Source organism: Palaemon carinicauda, chromosome 14 (assembly GCF_036898095.1).
Source record: "Palaemon carinicauda isolate YSFRI2023 chromosome 14, ASM3689809v2, whole genome shotgun sequence".
NCBI classification, from domain to species: Eukaryota; Metazoa; Arthropoda; class Malacostraca; order Decapoda; family Palaemonidae; genus Palaemon; species Palaemon carinicauda.
The window spans coordinates 119821179-119846178 of NC_090738.1; the positions used below are offsets into that span (position 1 = coordinate 119821179).

At 34.6% G+C, this 25000-nt stretch overlaps 3 protein-coding genes across 3 annotated transcripts in view; all 3 read left to right on the top strand.

The window, feature by feature from the left end:
* Window positions 1-4545: 4545 nt before the first annotated feature.
* LOC137653277 (actin-2, muscle-specific-like) lies at window positions 4546-5802 on the top strand. Its single transcript, XM_068386648.1, has one exon. It carries the CDS (start codon window positions 4546-4548, stop codon window positions 5677-5679), a length of 1134 nt encoding a protein of 377 aa, XP_068242749.1. The 3' UTR covers window positions 5680-5802.
* Window positions 5803-16164: 10362 nt separating this feature from the next.
* LOC137653278 (actin-2, muscle-specific-like) lies at window positions 16165-17320 on the top strand. Its single transcript, XM_068386649.1, has one exon. The coding sequence runs from the start codon at window positions 16187-16189 to the stop codon at window positions 17318-17320; it is 1134 nt and encodes a 377-aa protein (XP_068242750.1). The 5' UTR covers window positions 16165-16186.
* Window positions 17321-22735: 5415 nt separating this feature from the next.
* LOC137653279 (actin-2, muscle-specific-like) overlaps window positions 22736-25000 on the top strand; it is a 2477-nt gene continuing 212 nt past the window's right edge. The window contains exons 1-2 of the mRNA XM_068386651.1: window positions 22736-22764; window positions 24046-25000. The exon at window positions 24046-25000 is cut by the window's right edge and continues 212 nt beyond it. Coding sequence (XP_068242752.1) covers window positions 24079-25000 — 922 coding nt within the window. The 5' untranslated portion in view covers window positions 22736-22764; window positions 24046-24078. The remainder of the gene's footprint in view (window positions 22765-24045) is intronic.

Consider the following 25000-nt stretch of genomic DNA (forward strand, 5'->3'; position numbering starts at 1 on the left):
ATGAATGCATTTTGTGGTTTGACCTAAAAATCTTGTGCATTCATATGCAGATGATGCTACTCTCTTTGGATCAGTTCAGTATCCTGAATGTATAGTATGATTTCTGAATCCCTTAATAAATATCTAATTGAAATTAATGCTTGGTGCAAATTATGGGGCAGGACGTTGAACCTTAACAAAACTCAAAGTTTGAAAGTAGGTAGGTCGAGGACAGTGGCTCTGCAACATCCAGATCTTTGCAATAACAAATCCTTTAAAATTCTAGGTTAGATTCTTGATTTATGCTTGATAAACATATTCGTTCTGTTCTTCAATTGCAGAGAAATAGCTTATTAAGAAATATTTAGGAAGTCTTTCAAGATTTTCAGTGTTCCGTCTATCCTTATGAAATGTTTCAATGTTTTCCTTCTACTATAGCTCGAATATTGTTTGATCTGGTCTTCAGCTGCTGAGTCTCATCGTATTTTGTGGGATAGAAACTTATGGTCTATTCATTTTCTTATTCCTGATCTGGATATTAGTCTTCGGCACCGTCATTCAATTAGTTTTTTCTTGCATGTTGCATAACCCTTTATATACAGACATTTTTTTCTATTATTAGTTATTTTCTCGATAAAATACGGTGTGTAGAATAAATTAGTGGAGTGACAAAGGAAATTCTAATAATCTTTAAAAAATAATTGCATGGAAGTATCCGTAGTCCTGAAATGAAAGGAGGACAGTAAACTACAATCTTTATGAAATTTATGATAACTTTGAAAGTTGCATAAAACAGAGAATGCTGATTTTATGTGTGCGATAAAGCCACGTTAATTCCACTCATCATCATCATCATCATCATCATCACCATCTCCTCCTACGCCTATTGACGCAAAAGCCCTCGGTTAATTTCGCCAGTCGTCTATCTTGAGCTTTTAATTCAATACTTCTCCCTTCATCGTCTACTTCACGCTTCATAGTCTTCAGCCATTTAGGCCTGGGTCTTCCAACTGTTCTAGTGACCTGTGCAGCCCAGCTAAACGTTTGGTGATTTTAATGAAAATATCTCAAAAGAACGATATGTCATCCTTTTACGCTCAGTTGGAAAATTAGATAATACCAACCTGTGAAATCTCCTCATTTGGCTCCCAAAATTGAAGTCATCATATGATATCGAATTCAGATCTTTCCTTGAGGTTCAATTTGTCATAAAATGCTAATTCATAAGTATAACGAATAACTGTGCTTTGCAACTATGTTCTGGTACGTTTATTGCCTATGTTTTAAAAGTTTCCATATTAAAGAAAAGTATAAGATTAAATACTATGACATCAACGGAAGTATTCCGAGAATATGGAAGGATCAGGTTGTGGTGACCTATTAGTAACGTCCCTGCCTGTAGATCTGCCGGTCTAGAGTTTAAGTCCCGCTTAAACTTATTGATTCTTTTAGTGGCTACAACCTCACCATTCTTGTGAACGATTGGGGGAGCCCATAGGTCTACCTGCTGAGTCATTAGCACCCATTGCCTGGCCCTCCCCGGTCCTAGCTTGGGTGAAGAGGGGCTTGGGCGCTGATCATATGTATATATGGTCAGTCTCTAGGGCATTGTCCTGCTTGCTATTGAAATGTTTACTGTCCCTTGACTCTGCCATTCGAGAGCATTCTTTAAACCGGCCTCAAGTTTACAAGAAGGTAGAAGAAAGTCACCTCTGAAGGGCTTTAAAACAACTGCCTAATTGCCACGTAGAGCCTTAAAGGGCTGTGCACACAATCAGTAGTTCTGTTATTATTTTGTGTATTGTCAGTAGTACTGACAGTGTGTGCGACTTACTGAAGTACCATCAGTACCACAAAATGATGGTTACTGACTTCAAAATCCAGTCATCAGTAATTGGCCGGGCCTTATATTACTGATGGTGTGTTCGTTGTACTGTCCTTCCCATCAGTACGACCCAAGTTACTGTGATAGTTACAATGGCAGGAGAGCATGAAGAGAAAATGGTTTCAGGATTTTATTCTAATACATTGTTGCTTACCATAGAATAGGATATTTGGAGTAACAATTATATGAAAAGAGACATGAAACAAGCAGCATATGAGAAATTATTGAAAGTATATAAGAAAATCAAAATTGACGCCAGTGTCGAAGATGTAAAGAAGAAAATAAATACGTTGCGAAGCAACTTTCGCAAAGTCTTTCATTTTTTGGTGTGCTTCCCCTCATAATTGTATTCCTCTTGGTTATATATTATGGTCTCAACATCTCTAAACGTGATTTGTAACTTATTTCGTCCATCCAAAAATAATTTGCAAAGTCTTTCATATTTATAGTTTTTATCTAATTTAACAGGTTCTAATGAGTGTTATTCTTACGTTTTGCAAGTCAGTCTTTGACCCATTTTTTGCGGTTCCGTTTAATCTTTAACGAGAAAACCAAAATAATAGCAATACATGCTTTCTCTTTATTACCCATGCATTAGTGACAACTTCTCAATGTACTGACACTTCACACAGTAATAAATATTGAAAGTGTGTTTAGTGTTCTGTTAGTACCAAAATAATGACAGTAATACTGACCTCGTGAATTCCCCTTTAGTGTCTATTTCATACGCCATGAACCACAAGATAAGTACTATATTATTTAACCTGTCATTTACTTTCCACCCAACATGAAACTTATTCCCACTATTACTCTTAACTTCTTAAAACTTATGAAAAAAAAAAAAATTCATAATAAAGGAAAATGTATTTGAAATAGAAAAACGTTCAAGTAGAGAAAAATATCTTGAAAGTCACTAAGTTTAAAAAAAAAAAAAAAAAGTCGATTTGTAAAAACTACTTTTATAAGGAACAATATTGAAAGTTTTTTTTTAATATACGATTTGAATTATGATTTCCCTTGTCTTCAGAAATAAGAAAGAAGTGACAGCTAAGGGACTCTCAATGAGAGAAAATTACAGAATTTCGAATTTTATGATAAAATTTTGAGTGACTATAGTTGATAAAGCCAAAAAAATGGTTACAATAAAAAATAATTGGGAATACGAAGTATACAATCAATTAGGAATAATTTATACTTTGTTATTTTATCATAACTATTAATAGGATGTCCCTGCGTTTAATATGAAATACACTGTTGTAATAAAAGAAAACATTAACACAAATGAAATGGTATTCTAAAGCGATGGAATAAGAGCTTCCATTTACAGTAATATGAACTGAAAAGGGGTTTTGATTAGAATAAAAATGACACCTATTCGGTTGCAGGAGAAAGACCAGTGTTTCAGTCATATGATGTACGATGAGAATTTTAGTATATAAAAGATTTTTCTCCAGAGAGCAAAGATTCACAATGATGATCAAAATGACATCAAGTATATCAAAACTTTCCGTTTAAACGTAAATCGTTACTAATTTGAATTTTTTTATTTTTGGAGGTTGGAATATTGTTATAAAATGAAGTAATTTCTTCTCAGATCAGAAAATGGTATCGACTAACCTGTACAAGGGAGTAGGATATTTTCAGCTTATCTCACTCCACATCATTCTGCCGTAATTTGTCTCTCGACATTCCTCTGTAGATAAGCAGGAAAATTCACCTGTGATTTTCGGCCACAGATTTAAAAAACAGAGGTGTGTGCTCGATGAAACATGGTCTGGGAAAGATTAATTTGAAAGGAACTATGGAAAAAGTCTCGATGGTTGTTTTTGCACGTAAGAGAAGAAAACAGTTAGCCCTAAAGAGTGGCAGGCGGACAGGCCTTCGTCTATATAAATCTCTAAAGAGACATCCGATATCAGTGTCTGGCTCCCTCTTCACCTACCCCTCAGGTAAGTCGCCCTTTGGGTATAAAAGAAATGGTCATGGAGGGAGAGAAATAGTCTTTGCTAGGCTCACATAAAGAGTGCACTAACTAAAGGTGGGTCGGTCACTGAAGAATTGGTTCAGTCTGACTGAGTGTGATTCTCTATAGGAAGAGTGATTTATCTATTATGGGTGAAGAAAAGTGATCTGTAATACTCCAAAAAGTATGCTGAGTGTTCAAGTATAGTAATTAATGTGATTCGTAAAACGGTGTGTTAGACAACAATGGTATAAATTCAGTATTTATTTGTACCCAAGAGGTAAATTCCGGAGAATGTACACATATTCATTCATTTGTGTGCATATAGTTACTTATGTGTACGTTTATTATTGTTGGTATACAAGTACAAATTTTATTATAGGCCAGACTGAGTTATTTTCTTTGCTCTTGCCTAAACAACGTGGCTTCTCTCTCTCTCTCTCTCTCTCTCTCTCTCTCTCTCTCTCTCTCTCTCTCTCTCTCTCTCTCTCTCTCTCTCTCATACAATATTTATTCTGCGATTCTTTGTCTTTTGAATAGAATATAGATGTGATAATCTCTTAACCTTATATCTTTGCTTAGAGAACATTGCTATTCATTCTTATGTTTTTGACCTGAAACTATAGTAAATACCATAAATGTATAAGGGGATAAATTATGTAAATGTTTATTTATATTTTTGGCAGGTGTCTGTTGACATCCAACCAAAACTTCAACCATGTGTGACGACGATGAATCAGCGACACTCATCTGTGACAATGGATCTGGTATGGTCAAGGCTGGTTTTGCTGGTGATGACGCTCCCCGAGCTGTCTTCCCCTCCATCGTTGGCCGTGCCCGTCACCAGGGTGTGATGGTCGGTATGGGTCAGAAGGACGCCTACGTCGGTGATGAGGCCCAGAGCAAGCGTGGTATCCTCACCCTGAAGTACCCCATAGAACATGGTATCATCACCAACTGGGACGACATGGAAAAGATCTGGTACCACACCTTCTACAATGAGCTCCGTGTTGCCCCTGAGGAGTGCCCCACCATGCTCACCGAGGCACCACTTAATCCCAAAGCTAATCGGGAAAAGATGATCCAGATTATGTTCGAAGCTTTTAGCATGCCAGCAACTTACATTTGTATCCAGGCTGTCCTTTCTCTTTATGCATCTGGTCGTACAACTGGCCAAGTTTGTGACTCTGGTGATGGCGTATCTCATATTGTCCCTGTATATGAGGGATTTGCCCTTCCCCATGCTATCCTTCGTCTGGATCTGGCTGGTCGTGATATCACCAACTACCTCGGCAAGATTATGACAGAGCGTGGTTATTCCTTCACGACAACTGCAGAACGAGAGATCGTCCGTGATGTCAAGGAAAAACTTTGTTACATCGCTCTGGATTACGAAGCAGAGATGAACACCGCTGCTGCTTCTTCCACAGTAGACAAGTCTTACGAACTCCCTGATGGTCAGGTCATTACCATCGGTAACGAGCGCTTCCGAGCCCCTGAAACTCTCTTCCAGCCTTCTTTCCTGGGTATGGAATCTTCTGGTGTCCATGAAGTCGTCCACACCTCCATCATGAGGTGCGACATTGACATCAGGAAGGACCTATTGGCCAATATCGTGTTGTCTGGAGGCAGTACAATGTACGCTGGCATTGCTGACAGGATGCAGAAAGAAATTACCGCTTTAGCGCCTGCTACCATCAAAGTTAAGATTATTGCCCCTCCGGAGCGCAAATACTCTGTTTGGATTGGTGGCTCCATCCTGGGTTCTCTTTCAACATTCCAAGCCATGTGGATTGCAAAAGAAGAGTATGAGGAATCTGGACCTGGCATTGTCCATAGAAAGTGCTTCTAATTTGGAAAAATGTACCATAGAAAAAGTTTTCTTAAACCACTCTTTGTAAATGCAAGTAATTTCAGGGATAAGATTTTATGTTGCCATACCTTGTAAGTGAAGAATAAAAGGCATTTGCATTTAGAATATCCTAAGTTGTTAATCAACCTTCTTCATATCAAAAGTCTTGTAAACAAAGATTATATATATATATATATATATATATATATATATATATATATATATATATATATATATATATATATATATGTATATATATATATATATATATATATATATATATATATATATATATACAAATATATATATATATATATATATATATATATATATATATATATATATATATATATTCTTACGAAGCTGGTCTAGTGTAGAGTAAATACAGCAGTTTATTAATGATTTTTTTAGATTTAATTTGTGCATTGAAGAGATGAATAGCTAGCTCTTAAGATGAGCTCCTCTCGTGTAGAGTTAAGTATATTATGTAAATTATGTAAGACTTTCGTCGTTAATTTCATATATATATATATGTGTGTGTGCGTAAACATCACAGGAAAACGTGATGCTCATATGCAAAAGAACTACAGGGAAAATGAAAATAGGAAGTATAAGATTAAGTTTCGTGATACTTCTTCGGAGGTCAGATTTATTGAACAAGGTTTCTTTACATTTTATGTGATACAGTAAATGTATGAATATACATAGAGATTTATAGAATAATAGGTACTTCCAAACCAGCTACCTGGGCTGTTTTCAGGTGTTTCGTGGGAGGAGTTTACCCCCCATTAGCCACGTCCCAGGAGGGGTCTTTTCAAATGTCATATAACAATAGACTCAAGTTTGATGAATATAGAAAGCCATCTAATATCTCCGCATATGTCCTCCACAACTCAATCAAAGTAACAAAGTTAAGAAATCTGTATGTACTTCTATGTTATTTAGAGCATTACGAGTCTGCAGTCCTGAATATATTGATGAAATAAATGAGATTAGAACATTATTTAGGAAACTAATATATCCTGAAATTATATTAGATGATGCACTAAGAACAAGAAAAAAGAACTTTTTTGGTAATGATAACAATAAAAACTATAATACACAAAACCTACTTTTACTGCCTTATAGTAATTCTTTTAAATAAATTCGCTAACTGTAAGAAAAATTCAACGTTAATGTAGCATTTAAGAACAGCAATACAATAATGACAGCACTAATAAAGAAGTCTCCTGACATTACCAATGGATGTGAATATCGTATTCCATGCAGTTCATGTGAAAAATTCTATATTGGTCAAACTGGTGAAGCCCTTGAAAAGGGAATTGAATAACATAAGAAAAGTGTCAGATATGCTCAAGATAATAATGCAATCTTAGTCACGTTAGATATAAAAATCACACTAATAATTGTTCATGTGCAAAGAAATTGGTTCATTCAAATAACTTATTGGAAAGAAACATCATTAAGTCCAGATAACAACTTGGATATCGGACATGGAATGTACAAACTCGATGCATTTATATGTAAAGAGATTTGCAAACTATACAAAAAAACTTTAACCACTTAATGTAGAACTGAATGTACCGGACATAATAAATGCCACTGTGAAATTAATAATTAGACCTAAGCTAACATTCATTGGTAGGTATAATTATTGTATAAAGTATACATAATTACTTTGGCACTATATATTGTTTTGTTAGATATAAGTATTGATATGTATGTAATTGTATGTTCATGTTGATGGGGTTATATGTGCATAACTGTATATGCATGTTAGTTGTGTGTACAAACATGTATATGTAAGAAGTCTACGATCTATGTATATGTATTGGCATACATGTAGGAATGCATGTATTTGTCTATATATGTATAATTGTATTTGTATGTGTATGTATATGACTAAGTAAATATTTATATATCTGTCTATATGTATAGATGTGTTTGTATGTATACATTTTCTTATGTTTTTGTAAGGATAAGGCTAACCCCTATTAATATGAAGAAATAATATTGGAATCCTAAACAAATTCACCAGCCATCAGAAATTACCATTCCTGGCACGTGGCTAATGGGTGGGGGGGGGTGAACTCCTCCCTGGAAACACCTGATAACAGCACAGGTAGCTGGCTTTAAGAGTGCGTATTGTTCTCTAAATCTTTCTATGCATGTTCGTAAGTTTACTGTACCATATAAGATATAAAGAAACCTTATTCAGTAAATCAGGCCTCTGAAGTATCACGAAACTAGTCAGGGGTCAATCTTATATTTCCTATTTTTATTTTCCATGTGGTTCATTTACATATATATATATATATATATATATATATATATATATATATATATATATATATATATATATACATATACATATGTATGTATGTATGTATGTATGTATATATGTATATATGTATATACGTATATATATATATATATATATATATATATATATATATATGTAAATATATAAATAAATATAATTCAAATGTATGTATTATGTATATATATATATATATATATATATATATATATATATATATATATATATATATATATATATGAGAGAGAGAGAGAGAGAGAGAGAGAGAGAGAGAGAGAGAGAGAGAGAGAGAGAGAGAGAGAGAGAGAGAGAGAGATAGTTGTTATAAGCAAAGGAAATTTAAATTGGGTCTGGACGAGAGGATTGACACCATTGGTTCATGTATTAGAAACCCTATATTGGAATTTCATATAAGAAATATACAGATAATGCACCCCCCCCCCTTCCCTTTCCTTAATGAAGAAAGTATTCATATTTCTTATAAAAATTCCAAAGTTTTCTCTATCAGAGAGCAGTTATAAAAAAATTCTATATTGGCACTGCTAATAAATGAAGCTTCGGTGCAGAAAAAAATCTACATTAATTGTTATAGGCTTATCAATAGGCGGAATGGGGTTATTTCAGTCATGAAACTCTTGTCCCCTCTGTCATTTTTATTACACTGCAATTCTTCATATTTCATCATTTTTCAATCTTTCGAGCAGTGATTTTCCCATAATCCACCTCAGAATTCTCATCTCTGTTCTATCAAGCTTTACTTCCTCTTTTAGTCTTGAAGCCCAAGTTCTAATCCTTACATTAACACTGGTGTTATTACTGTGCTATATATCTTGACTTATATCTTCATTGGCATTTTCTTATCACATACCATTCCTGCTACCTCACTCCACTTCCCCCCTAGCCGCTTTTATCGTATTCTCAACTTCAGGCTGACATCCTACCTCTTGATTTATACTGTAGTATATGCCAAGTATCTAAATTGTTCTACCTGTTTTATAATTGCTCCTCTACTTTCAGGTATGGCTATCCCGTCTTTACCTTCCTTACTGCTCACCATAGCTTCAGTCTTATCTACATTTACCCTCAAGTCACCCTGTTCCAAAGTATCTTGCCACTCTACCACCCTTCTCTGTCATTCTTTCTCTTTTTCAGCATCAATCACCAAATCATCTGCATATAACAACTCCCACAACTATTCATTTCTCATCCTTTCACTTAGCACATTCAAGACCAACACAAATAAAAACTGGCTTAATGCTGACCCCTGGTGTAATCCAACACTAACTTCAATGGTTTCTGTTCTCCAACAGCTGCCATTACTTTTGTCGTTGTTCTTTTGTATATCATCTCTACCATTATAACCAACTTCTCCGGACTTTCCTCTTCCTCAAGCACCAAAACATCACTTCTTTTGGTATTCTATCATAAGTCTTCTTTAAATCTGCAAAAGCACAGAAGAGCGACTGGTTTCCCTCTAGTGTCTTTTCCTGTAACTGCCTTACTATAAAGATGGCATACACAATCCCTCTCCCCTTTATGAATCCATACTGCTGTTTCCCATTCTTTACAGTCCATCTCAATCTCTTATCTAGTACCCTCTCTAAAACATTCAAATCATGCTCTGTTAGTTTAATTCCCCTGAAGTTACTGCATTCCATGATATCACCTTTCTGCTTAAAGATAAATACCATTAGTCTCTCCTGCCAGTCTTTAGACATTATTTCCTCTTCCCCTATTGCTCTCAGTAAATCCAGCATGCATTCTTCCCCCTCTGTACCTAGTATTGTGACCATTTCAATTTGAAACTCTGATGGGCCTGGTGCTTTACCACTCTTCCTTTTACTCAATACCTGTTTGACTTCTGTATTCTGTATCTCCATCACTGGCCCCTCCACCCTTTGTGGTTCTTTCCAGCTCCTCATCCCCATCTTCAGTAATCAATAGTTGTTCATAATATTCTCTCCATCTCCTCATAATTTCATCATCCATATGTAATATATTATCATCTTTATCCCTCATGACTACCAGTTGGCCCAAATCCAGTCTTTGCCTTTTCCTCTAGTTTGAAACTATATATATATATATATATATATATATATATATATATATATATATATATATATATATATATATATATATATATATATATATATATATATATATATATATATATACACACACCTCTCTGAGGTGGGATACCTTAAAGTTGTGAAACAGATTGCTTATTGCCATAATCAACAAAGCCGTACTAGTCGAATGTCTGCCATACTAGGTTGGTTTGCTTTGAGCAATCAGACAAAAATCCCCCACCATCATCAATCCGCCCTGGCCAGCGTGGTGATGAAAACTTGCCAAACCCCAGACTTGAATTGACACGTTTGAGGCCTTTGTCCTGTGGTGAACTAGAAACGGCTGCATGCCTGTTTGTGTGTGTAAATAAATAAATATATATATATATATTTATATATATATATATATATATATATATATATATATATATATATATATAGATAGATAGATAGATAGATAGATAGATAGATACCATTATATATATACATATATAAATGTAAATATATGTATATATATGTATATATATACATATATATATATATATATATATATATATATATATATATATATATATATATATATATATATATATATATATACCCGGTATATGCAATTAATGAATAATATCTTAGTCGCGTGTAAAAATCGAACCCCACAATTCTCGGGACACAATGAGCTCTAGTTATTTTTCACGATAACATGAAAACTACATTTAATATTTAGTGTCTATACGTGTTTCGATTACCTTTTTTTACATGATTCTTCGTCAGGACTGCAATGGTTAAACCATAGCAATATTATTATCTTTATTGTTGTTGTTATTATTATTATTATTATTATTATTATTATTACTAGCTATGCTACAACCCTAATTGGAAAAGCAGGATACTAGCCCAAGAGGTCCAACTAGGCAAAAAAAAATTTAATATAAAAGCTTTGGTGGTGAAAATTTTAGATACAAAAATATTTGGATTCTCAGAAACCAATTAACAAGTATTGATAAATTAAAATTTTAAGTCTTTAAAAGGAAAAGATTTTAGGACTAATTTTCAAATACATAAATGATTTTTCACAATGCTTCATGGAATTTCTTTGTCAATCTCACAACAAAACCACCGCTTTAACCAAGCTCAGGTGATTCCAATCTTGCAACGGCATTGACGCCTTTTCTTCAGGAACATCATCTCTTCTCCAAAGCAGACTAAATTTGAGATTTACTCACCCCCTTAGAAAATCTAGAGTTAATCTTAAATACGATGCCCTTTAGAGTAGCACCTTTCACCATGATAATTTTTGGTCTCGATGCTCCAGCATTTTCTCTGCAATGAAGCAATTTCTGCACTCCCATCCAAGTCATCCATGCTGTTTCTCTTCTTTCTCAAATGAAGTTAATAATTACTCTGTTGCACAGTTTTCAAAACTGGTCTCATATTAGAAACTCAGCTTAGAACCTGAGGCTTATTTACCTCCTCAGAATATTTACACTTGCAAACCAAGTTGTGCCTTGATCTCAGTTCCTGTGTAATGGCATTACTGCTCACAAAGGCATCATCATTATCATCATCATCACCTCCTACTCCTATTGACGCAAAAGGCCTCGGGTAGATTTAGCCAGTCATCCCTATCTTGAGCTTTTAGATCAATACTTCACCATTCAACACCTCCTTCACGCTTCATAATCTTCCGCCATGTAGGCCTGGGTCTTCCAACACTTCTAGTGCCTTTTGGAGCCCAATTAAATGTTTAGTGAACTAATCTCTTTTGGGGAGTACGAAGAGCATGCCCAAAGTATCTCAATCTACCCCTCACCATGATGTCATCCTCACATAGCACTCGAGTAATCTCTCTTATAGTTTCATTTCTAATCCTGTCCTGTCATCTAACTCCCAATACTTTTCCAAGGGCTTTGTCATTGTCTGATTTGCTTTTTACAGTCTTTCATTAAATTCAAATTCTAAAGATCCTGTATTGGAGATTATAGTTACTAAATATTTAAATGATAACACATTAATCCTTTCTCTTTCCAATGATATTTCATCTTCCATTGCATATTCCGTTCTCATCATATCTGTCTTTCGTCTATTTATTTTTAGCCCAATCTCATGTGATATTTCATGCATTCTGGTAAGCAAGCTCTAAAAGTCCTGTGGTGTTCTGCTAATAAGGACAACGTCATCAGCATATTCTTGGTCTGCTAATTTCTTGTTACCAATCCAGTCCAGCCCTTCTCCACCATCCCCAACTGTACTACGCATTACAAAATCCATGAGAGGGATAAACAACATAGAGGACAACACATTCCCTTGGAGTACTCCGCTGTTCACTGGAAATTTCGTTTGATAGGGGTCCACTAACATTGACTTTGCATTTGCTATGCTCATGAACAGACTTAATCAAATTTACATATTTAAGAGGATCTCCAAAATAACCCAGGACTCTCCACAAGTGTCCGGTCCACACTATCAAAGGTTTTTCATAGTCCAAAAATACAATGAAAAGTGGATTTCTACATTCTACACATTGCTGTACATCATGTCTTAAAATGAAAATTTGGTCAGTACAACTTCTACCTTTCCTAAATCCTTCTTGTTCATCTCTCAGCTTTTCATCAATCTTTATCTCTAGTCTCTTTGAAATGAGCATACTATTTATTTTCATGATAACTGACGTAAGTGTGATGCCTCTGTAATTATTGCAATTGGTCAGATCTCCTTTTCTTCTATTTTCACCAACACTTCTATCTCCCATTCATCAGGTTTTGCCTCTTCATGCCACATTCTATGAAGTAATCTTTAATTCTTTAAGGATTGCTTTGACTTCAAATACACTGAATTAATTCATGGGCACATCAAGATCTTCCTCAGCTTCAGGTATATCAATCAAATTGTTCTTTTCATACCTCCTATTCATAACCTCACTAAAGTGTTCCACCCTGTTGCTATAACAGATCCATCTCTTTTTGATGGGCATATGCTCCTTCTTCTTTACCCCGGTAGAGGTTTCATGAATAATTCTGTGAGCAACTCCCTGAATTTATAGTTTTGTCAGCTTCATCTGCTTTCCTGTCCAAATATTCTCTCCAGTCATTCCTGGCTTTTCTCTTGACTTCACTATCAATACTGGCAAACTTAGCATGCTCTTCCTGGAAAACTTTCATCAATCAATTTTTGTCTTTGTCTCCTTTTTATAGTATCCCAAGTATCATTTGAAATTCATGGTTTTCTCCTTGTAATTGCCTGTCCCAAAACTTCACCACCAAGTGACTGATATATGTTCTTGATATCACGCCATTCTTCATATATATATATATATATATATATATATATATATATATATATATATATATATATATATATATGTGTGTGTGTGTGTGTGTGTGTGTATATATATGTATGTATATATATACATATATATGATTATATATATATATATATATGTATGTATATATATACATACATATATATGATTATATATATATATATATATATATATATATATATATATATATGTGTATGTATATATATACATATATATGATTATATATATATGTATGTATATATATACATATATATATATACATATATATGATTATATTATATATATATGTGTGTGTGTGTATGTATTTATGTATGTACCTATGTATGCACATTACCTATTTAAAAATTTCTCCTCATTTTTTGAAAGATACTTTTGTAAATGGTTATTGTAAAATTGCTTACGACAGCAACATTAATGTTGAAATTATTATAGATTTTATAATTGTATTCCTCACCGCTGTAATTATTTATTAGTATTAACCCTGATAGCACTAGAAATATTAATTTCTGTTTTTGCTTCAGTGTTAGATAACTGATTACAAAAAGATAAATTTCACATAATTGTCAACACAAACTGATACCTTTCTCATCCTATGATTCATACTAAGAGCAGTGACGGGACTTCAGTCCTTTTCATCCATCGACAATGTTAACTAAATCGTGATAACAAAACAATCAACAAATCCAATAAAAGTGCTACAGTCTTTTTAACACTGGCTGAATGACAAGACTGTTGTCGACATAAATCTTTGGAGCGTTATCCGATCTTCCCGTCTACCGTAGTAGAACTTCACCTGCTATGCTCGGTATGGCCTTGGTAAGTCGTATAAAACGGCAAGTTTCGTATGGGAACGATTAGTCCTCCATTGACTCACTCGACGGTCACACCTTTCAAGGTGAGTTCTGTATTACCTGGTGTTAATTGGTTTAATAGGATAAACTACAGTCTGTTATTCGTGTTGAATTATGGGTAGGACGTCATCATTTTCCGTTGATTTTAGTGGTTGTGGTATACACATTTTGTGGTTAATATCAGTTATTTTTTTTTTTTTTAGAGAATGTTAAGTAAATTTCTGGTTAAGGTAATGATAATTTTATTTTGGTGCTCCTTCACGGAAAGGCCAAGAACGAAAATAGTTATTTTTGATTAAGATTCTCCTAATTATATTATAGATAATTTTTTAAAGATATTGTCAAGATTTGTGTGGCTTTGATTAATGTATACTAGGCATATTTCCAAAAGGTTTTTGCTCGATTATTTAAGTGAAAAATAGTGCGATGAGCTTCTACAACCAGGTGGCAATAGGCAAAGTACTTACAATAAAGAGAAGGCGAGAATCCCAGACAAAAGGAGTCGAAAACATAATTTAATCTTGAATATGACTAATGGAATAGCAGTTCGACATGGAAAAGAAAGGAAGTTTGCTCATTTTTTTTTTCAACGTCATCATCCCCTACGCCTATTGACGCAAAAGGTCTTGGTTAGATTTCGCCAGTCGTTTCTATCTTGAGCTTTCAATTCAATACTACTCTATTCATCATCATCTACTTCACGCTACATAGTCCTCAGTTATTGTAGGCCTGGGGCTTCCAACTCCTTGTGGAACCCAGATGAACGTTTAGTGAACTATTCTTTCTTGGGGAGTGAAAAGAGCATGTCCAAACCATTTCCATCTACCTCTCATTATGATCACATCCACATATGGCACTCGAGTAATCTCTCTTATATTTTCATTTCTAATCCTGTCCTGCCATTCAACTCCCAATATCCTTCAGAGGGCTTTGTTCTCACTTTTGTAGATTTCCAAATTTAATCAAGTATCAAATCCACGATATGGGAAAAGAAAAGGATAAAGATCACCCAAAACATACAGAGTATAAAATACTTCTCAATAATAGGTTACTCCAATTGAACAGGGAGCCTGAAAGGAAAAAGGTGTTTTTCACCACCTTCAAAAATTTTCCTATTGTGAGGCATTTTTTAAAGCTAGGTATAATCACCTTTTATTACTAGGATGCTAAAAGTTTTGACAATTTAAATCTCCATAGTCTTGTCGAGACGTTTCTAGGATTGTTAGAATAAAGGAGTGAATTTTGTATAGGATGTAGTAGATAAATATTTGTCTTTCAATTTTTTTGCGCCATTGCATCAACGAAACAAATTACTATTGCCTTAGTTTAAGAAAATAAATACTAGAATAAATCAGAGTTTGGTTAAAATAAACAAATGGTAAATGCAAATATCAAAAGTAAATTAATTAATGTGAAAGTAATTGAGCGAGAGGTCGTCTGTACACAAGATTATTTTGAAATGATTCGTAATCATGTGTTTATAAACCATGCTGTACACGCTCATGCAAACTTTGCAGTGAATGTTCCAGTCATTCCCTACCCTGTAGAAACATTCATTGTCAGAATAGATCCAACTTGAAAAGTATACTTATTATAATTTTCACTCAGTTCAAGTTCATTTTACCTAATATTGGTCCATAAAATTTCTGCTTATGCAGTTGTATACGCATATCAATTAGAGCTATGTTGTTTCTATTCCCAAGGGTTAGTATACGACGGAGAGCTTCATAGGAACCCTTCTATTGTATCTTAGATTTAATTTTCCTGGTCAGTAAAGATAGGTGCATAATTCAGCTTTCATTTCACGTTGTGTCTGCAAAGAAACTGTAAATGTTTTACCTCTCAATTTAAAACAGAATATTCGGTTATTTTGAATGACGGCTAAAACATTATTTCTTCATTACTTCCTCAGAACTCTTTCTCTCGCCCGTAAATCTGAGCCTCCACCATGTGTGACGACGAAGAAGCTGCGACTCTCATTTGCGATAATGGATCGGGAATGGTCAAGGCTGGCTTTGCTGGTGATGATGCTCCTCGATGTGTCTTCCCTTCTGTAGTTGGTCGTCCCCGTCACCAGGGTGTGATGGTTGGTATGGGCCAGAAGGATGCCTACGTTGGCGACGAGGCCCAGAGCAAGAGAGGTATCCTCACCCTCAAGTACCCCATCGAACATGGTATCATCACCAACTGGGACGACATGGAGAAAGTTTGGAACCACACCTTCTACAATGAGCTTCGCATTGCCCCTGAGGAGTCCCCAACAATGCTTACTGAGGCTCCCCTTAACCCCAAGGCCAATCGTGAGAAGATGACTCAAATCATGTTTGAAACATTCAACATGCCCTCCATGTACGTCTGTATCCAGGCTGTGCTCTCCCTCTATGCCTCTGGCCGTACCACAGGTGAAGTCTGTGATTCGGGCGATGGAGTCTCCCATATTGTCCCTGTCTATGAGGGTTTCTCACTCCCGCATGCAATTCTGCGTTTGGATTTAGCTGGACGTGACATAACCAACTATCTAGGCAAAATCATGACTGAACGCGGTTATTCTTTTACCACTACTGCTGAACGCGAGATTGTTCGGGACATTAAAGAAAAGCTAGCCTACATTGCACTAGATTTTGAAGCAGAGATGATTAATGCCGCTGCCTCATCAACTGTGGATAAGTCGTATGAACTTCCAGATGGCCAAATCATCACCATCGGCAATGAGCGTTTCCGTGCCCCCGAGTCTCTCTTCCAGCCTTCCTTCCTGGGTATGGAATCTGCTGGAGTCCATGAGACAGTCCATCAGTCTATAATGAGGTGCGACATCGACATCAGGAAGGACCTGTTGGCCAATATCGTCTTATCTGGTGGCACTACCATGTACGCTGGTATTGCAGACAGAATGCAGAAGGAAATTACTTCTCTTGCCCCTGCCACCATCAAAGTCAAAATTATTGCTCCTCCCGAACGTAAATATTCCGTCTGGATTGGTGGTTCTATCCTGGGTTCTCTCTCCACATTCCAGGCCATGTGGATTACTAAAGAGGAATATGAAGAATCTGGTCCCGGCATTGTCCACCGAAAATGTTTCTAGAATACTTGATTGTTCGACTTATCTTAAGTGGGCTTCGAGGAAAAACATTTGATGTCAGTAACGTCTAGTCTCAAAAAAAGTCAATAAATACTTTACATAGTTCAATTTGTTACTTTATTTATCCTACAGTTAATGTATCTTCAATATGTAGAGAATAGGTCCCAATTTTGTTTCTTTTTTTCGTATTTTCATGACAGATATGTGTAACTTTTTGTTTCGCATTGTAAAACAGGACATTGTAATCTTGGTCAAAGCTTTACCTGTAGATTAATTCTGCACGGTTTCCAACTTACTTTGTAACATCAAATTTATAAGAGTGAAATTAAGTTTAGTCATTAAAAAGGTATTTGACATATATGTGTTTTCATTAGATACTAAGAATTCCACATTCTAAAAGGTCTCAATGGTTATTATTACTACTACTACTACTACTACTACTACTACTACTACTACTACTACTACTACTAGCCAAACTAGCTGTTAAAGAAAGATGCTATAACCCCAAGGGCTCCAACAGGGAAAAATAGCCCAATGAGGAAAGGAAATAAGGAAATAAATAAACGATAGGAGAAATAAGGAACAATTAAAATGAAATGTTTTGAAAACAATAACAGCATCAAAGCAGATATTTCATGAATAAAATATAAACAGACTTATATCAGCCTGTTCAATATAAACAAATTTGCTGCAAGTTTGAACTTTTGAAGTGCTATCAATTCAACTATCACCCAGTATTTAATTCACAATATAGTTTAACACACGTTCCTTAAGATTGAACAGATTTCGAAGTCATTCCTCCTTTATAGGGAATCGAATTAGTCGTCTCACTGACGAGCCAAATCTCACGAACATTGGACCATTAGTTTCTTCTCCTGAATATGATAAAGAGCAAATGTCTAGCTATATATATATATATATATATATATATATATATATATATATATATATATATATATATATATATATATATGTATTTATGTATGTATATGTATATGTATATCCGGTCACGTTCAGTGGCTTGGCCAGACGTATAATCATATATATTGTATAGGTCTCTATGTATATATATATATATATATATATATATATATATATATATATATATATATATATATGTGTGTGTGTGTGTGTGTGTGTGTGTATGTATATACCTATATACATGTGTATATACATACACACACACACACACACACACACACACACACACATATATATATATATATATATATATATATATATATATATATATATATATATATATATATATATATATAATTTTTTTATGTGACCAAGCTTTCGAGTTTTCTGTGGTCATTTTTCTTTCTCATTTTCAAAGGCCAGTGCTTGAAAAAGTGGGTTTGATATACCGCATTCCATTTTCTTAAACATAATTCTTTCATCATACTGTGTACGTTTGTTAGAATTATAGAAGCAAATAAACTTTAGTTACGAGATTTCAACAACCACACATGGACGCACGGACATTCATCCAAATGAATTACCTATTATGAGATGCCTGCATATTTGACTGATTTTATAAATAATTTTTTATCGTTATCTCCTTGGCCGCAAAATAATGTATTAAATATTTTCAGTTGAATTAGATTTTCCTTTAATATTACTGTAAATGACAACAAGTTACATCCAACCCGATATCTTCCATAAAGGAAATAAATTTGTCACAATTTAAACTGATAAGAGAATATTTGTTCAAATGAAAATAAGTTTCAGTGCAACCTCTTCCCAGAACAGAAAGTAATCAGTAATTGAAATAGACAAGGGAGAAATTTGCTAAGGGACATCAGGTGTTTTGAGTTTCCTCCCTAGAGGACCACGAAACAGAGGAAGCCGCCTCTTGGCATGTAAAAAAGATTGGGAGTCGAGAGAGGAAAATCCCCGTGACGGAGTTCCACACCTTGGCGGCTCGCGAACCTCACGGAAGGAAGGATGCGAAGGCAGTAACCTCGCCTTTGGCATCAACATCAATGGTTTATAAAACAGGTGTATATTTGAACCCCAAGAAACAGACATGTAACGTAATCTAGTCTACATCTATTGTCTTGAAGGGTCTCTTATGTTCATATCATAGTACAGTTGATTTCTTATTAGTTAATTCTGTCTTTGACATTTTTGGTATTTTTCTTGTATAGCTTTATCTTCAATTATCTGAGATTTTTCATACTGGGCTGCTTCTTATATGAGCAGGTTATGCCTTGTGAAATTAGGCTTTTTATACTAAGATTAAAAGATTAACGCTTGGCGTGTATTAATTATAAGAACTATTAATGTAAGATATTTAGAATTAGAATTACCTAAAGTTAAGAGATTGTTTGACAAAGGGAACTAAATCTCTTATCGTGTCGCCTTTAAACCATTAAAAGCTTTCTTTGGTATAAGTCTTGATGAGAGTGCATTTAGGGGTACGAAGTGCATATCATAAGAGAAGCTAGGATTTTTGTTTCCATATCTTGCTATATAAAGGGAAATGAATAATCACAAGACCCATTCCTTTTGGAAACACATTCTTGGCAATCATTTTGATCATTGGTTTACATTAATAAACTTTGTAATTGCGAAACTGCAAATTCAAGGAATAGACTATCATGAAAGTAACAATTTGTTCTCGAGTTTGCAATTTGGGACGACGACGTCAACGGCTTCGACTTTGACAATTTAACGACGACGACCTCGACGACGACGACGTCAACGACTTCGACGATGACAATTCAACGGCGATGACTTCGACGGCGACGACGTCAATGACTTAGAATTGGACAATTTAACGACGATGACCTCAACGACGATGACGTCAACGACTTCGCCGATGACAATTTAACGACGATGACTTCGACGACGACGACATCAACGACTACAACCAAGGCCAATATAGAGGGGCCTTGACTACAACGATGACAGTTTAACGACAATGACTTCGACGATGACAATTTAACGACGATGTCTTCGACGACGTCAACGATTTCGACTTGGACAATTTAACGACGATGACTTTCTCAAGCTTGTGTTTCTCCTAGCGCAATCTATACAGTATTGTTGTACAAAAATCTCTGTTTGGTCATGAGGTTTATCGGATTTATCATGATTTTAGTACTGCTATTAGTAATAATCGTTATGCATTTGTTTCAGACCTACGCAGAAGGGAGTTGCCGGATAATTTTTAATATCATTATTAAATTACTAACTAATAGTGTGCAAAGACTTGTTGTTGATGGTCATCATATTGACTTCAGGAATGTAACTTCTTATGTTCTTAAGGAGAGTGTTCATGACCCTTTACTTTTTATACGCATAATTTGTGGTTTTGCCTTGAAAACCTGTACGATGCTAAACAGGTGATAATACTTGCTTTACATTAATCCCATCTCCAGAGTGTAGACCTATAGATCTTCAGTCTCAAAAATGAGTATGTAAACTCAGTGGCGTCAAAGTGTTTCATTCAGGAATCTTCATAATTTTGTATTATCATAGAGAAGCTGTGCTGAAGGGTATATATATATATATATATATATATATATATATATATATATATATATATATATATATATATACATATATATATATATATATATATGTATATATACATATATATATATATATATATATATATATATATATATATATATATATATATATACACACACACACACACATATATATATATATATATATATGTATATATACATATATATATATATATATATATATATATATATATATATATATATATATACACACACACACACACACACACATATATATATATATATATATATATATATATATATATATATATATATATATATATATATATATATATATATGCACAACATGACTTTATTAGGTCTAGGACACTGGATATTCTAGTCCCAGATCGAGAAAGGATTATCGACAATATTTCTTTTAACTACATGAAGCTAATTTGAAGCTCGGAGTGCCTGTTTATAGCAATTTCACCTGGTTAAATAGCTCTCCAGTCTTTTCCTATATTTCCAAAAATCGGCAGATTAAATAAATCGTTCAAGATTTTTGAGGACTTGTCTTTCTTGAGGAAATGTTTTAATACTTTAATTCAGCCAGGTTTGAGTATTGGCTTGTCTCTGATTTATAGATTGTTGGATAAATGCTTAAAAAGGTTTATTAAATTTCTTAACCCTGGCTTGGATATTAATCCCCAATACAATCGTAAAGTTACCTCATTTTGCAGACTGTATAAGATTTTTCTTAATACTAACCATCCTTTCCATTCAAATCTCCCCATTTTATATGATTAGCTACCTAATACTAGGTACATGGTTGATTCTAACAGCCTTGCCTTTCTTTAATAAGGCTTAATGATACCTATTCAATCGGGTGGTTGAATCAGCCGAACTTCAAAAGTTCAAAACTCAGGCTTACATAAGTCCTTTTATAGTTTATATATCAAATATCTGTTTTAATGTTGTTAATGTTTTTTAAAATATTTTATTTTGATTATTCATTACATCTTATATCATTTATTTATTTCCTTATTTCCCTTCCTCACTGGGCTATTTTTCCCTGTTGGAGCCCTTGGGCTTATAGCATCTTACTTTTCCAACTGGGGTTGTAGCTAGTAATAATAATAAGAAGTGAGGTGCTCTGACGGCACTACCTTCCTACAATGTTTTCCATTCTGGGCTGCTTTCCTTATTTGGGCCATTAAACACATAGCTGTATACTTTTCCGACTAGGGATTCAGTTGACTTGTGATAAGGGTTATAACTATAATAGTGAGATAATTAGAAATTTAGTAAGGTTTGAGTGTACCAATGCCTTTTAAATTTTAAGCTATTTCATACGATTCTATAATTTTGTTATCGTATTGCTAGACAGTTAAGCTTCTCCCAATCATAAAAGGAGGATTCAATGAGTTTTTACATCTAATTTAATATTATATTTAAAAAAGAATTTATAGTTGGAATAAAAAAAAATGGTAAAACAACGTCACTTTGGTCTGTTTTCAAGTGTCTATCTCAAAATAGCATTCTTTACCAAGAAAGATTAGAAGGGACAACAAGTTTGGTTAACTTGGTCTTAATACAATGGAGTTTCATTTTAGAAAAGATACTATCTTTTTTCTTGTCACGATTTTCAACTTTTCAATTCAAAACTTTTAGTTTGCCTCTTTTTAAATTTGAAGTCCCTTTTAGATTTTTCTATTTTGTATAAATACTTTAGTACCTTTTTTATTGGGGAATGACTCGTAATTCGGGCCGTTAAAATACCTTTTTAATCCCATCGTCTGTCAAGTCACCTGTATAAATCTCTTCAGAGACATCCGATATCACTGTCCGCTTCCAATACACCTGTTGCATAGGTGAGGCACAGGTAACGTATAAAAGCCAGGTAAGTTTAGGGAGAGAATTAGTCTGCCCTAAGGCTTACTCAAGGCTTACGCTCTTTTCAAGGTGGGCTGCTATCTATTGTTTGTGCTTGTGTTTATTTGTTTATTCACATTAGAAATCAGCGTTGGATGTGCTGTGTATTCTGTAGCTCGAAAAGTGAGAAAACGTTTTTTTTTCTCACTCAAAGCTACATCACAAGTGTACTGCGAGGCTTTCCCGATTGCAATTACTGCATCTTTCAAACTTTAAGCAAAAAAAAAAAAAAAAAATCTCAAAAATAATACGAAAGAAATTAAATCCATTTCTTAATTTAAGTTGTGAATTTCACATTGCTTCCTTTTTTAAATCGTTCCCCGCCCCCAAACAAAACATTTTTTTTTTTTATCGTTCAATTATCACAGTATGTTAGTTGTGAATAGTATAACATAAACAACAGGTTTACCTAAAAACGTCAGTTTAATGCCCTATGCAATATATCGTTTTCATGATATTGTATTCCTTTTCATGATGCTTTATAAGAAAATGTCTGCTCTAACGTATTTGATTGGAATTTATGGTTTGGGATGGTACGAGTAATTTAGTTTTTTTTATTCTATACATTATAATATACTCTCAAGTATTTCTTTCGCAGGCTGTGATGTTCTTTTCATGGTGGTTTCTATTGTTTAATCTGTAAAGATATCAGTTATTTATTTCTCGCCGTTTTACTTAAGATATTCAAAATACATTAGCTGTATCTGGATATTTATATTCAATCAGTATAACACCTGCTACATTCTGATTTTAAACTTGTTAGAAATTCAGGCTCAGCGAATTGATATTAGTGAGAAATTTTATTTTCAAACAAATATCACTCATATGTTTTGTCAAGTTTACTCATATATATATATATATATATATATATATATATATATATATATATATATATATATATATATATATATATATATATATATATATTATATATATATATATATATATATATATATATATATATATATATATATATATATATATATATATATATATATATATATATAGCAACTGTCATGGGACTATTACTCTTTATCTTAAATTTTAACAAATTGCTTGTATGAAAATCACCTACAAGACAGAATTATACCGACTGTAAAAGATTGAGTCTAAGGTTCGTAAAAGGATTTTTACGACAATATGGAGCCTAGAGTAAAATAGTAAAACAAACAACTATAGTTATTTGTATAACAGCAATTTAACTCAGATATCACGCACTTAATGTGCATTTACTTAATCATCACCTTTGCTACAAACTTGTTTCCCAAAATATTATGTGATTTATCTTCAAATGTAACAAATTTGTTTCAGGAATCCTGCTGACTTCATACCTAAATCGCAGCCATGTGTGACGACGAAGAGGCGGCGACCCTTATCTGTGACAATGGCTCTGGCATGGTCAAGGCCGGTTTTGCTGGTGACGATGCCCCACGTTGTGTCTTCCCTTCTATCGTCGGCCGTGCCCGTCACCAGGGTGTGATGGTCGGTATGGGTCAGAAGGATGCCTACGTCGGTGATGAGGCCCAGAGCAAGCGTGGTATCCTCACGCTCAAGTACCCCATCGAGCATGGCATCATCACCAACTGGGATGACATGGAGAAGATCTGGAATCACACTTTCTTCAATGAGCTCCGTGTTGCCCCAGAAGAATGTCCTATTATGCTTACTGAGGCCCCTCTTAACCCCAAAGCTAATCGCGAGAAGATGGTCCAGATTATGGTCGAATCTTTCAACGTTCCATCGACTTACATCTGCATCCAGGCGGTTTTGTCTCTCTATGCCTCTGGTCGTACCACTGGACAGGTCTGTGATTCTGGCGATGGCGTTTCCCACATAGTCCCTGTTTATGAAGGCTTCGCTCTTCCCCACGCTATCCTTCGTCTGGACTTGGCTGGTCGTGATATCACCAATTACCTTGGCAAAATCATGACCGAGCGGGGATACTCTTTCACCACCACTGCTGAACGCGAAATCGTCCGTGACATCAAGGAAAAGCTCTGTTACATCGCCTTGGACTACGAGGCCGAGTTGAACACGGCTGCTGCCTCTTCTACCCTGGACAAATCCTACGAACTGCCTGATGGTCAGGTCATTACCATCGGTAACGAACGATTCCGCGCCCCTGAAACTCTGTTCCAGCCTTCCTTCCTCGGTATGGAGTCTGCTGGTGTCCACGAAGTCGTCCATCAGTCTATCATGAGGTGCGACATTGACATCAGGAAGGATCTGTTGGCCAACATTGTCATGTCTGGTGGCAGCACAATGT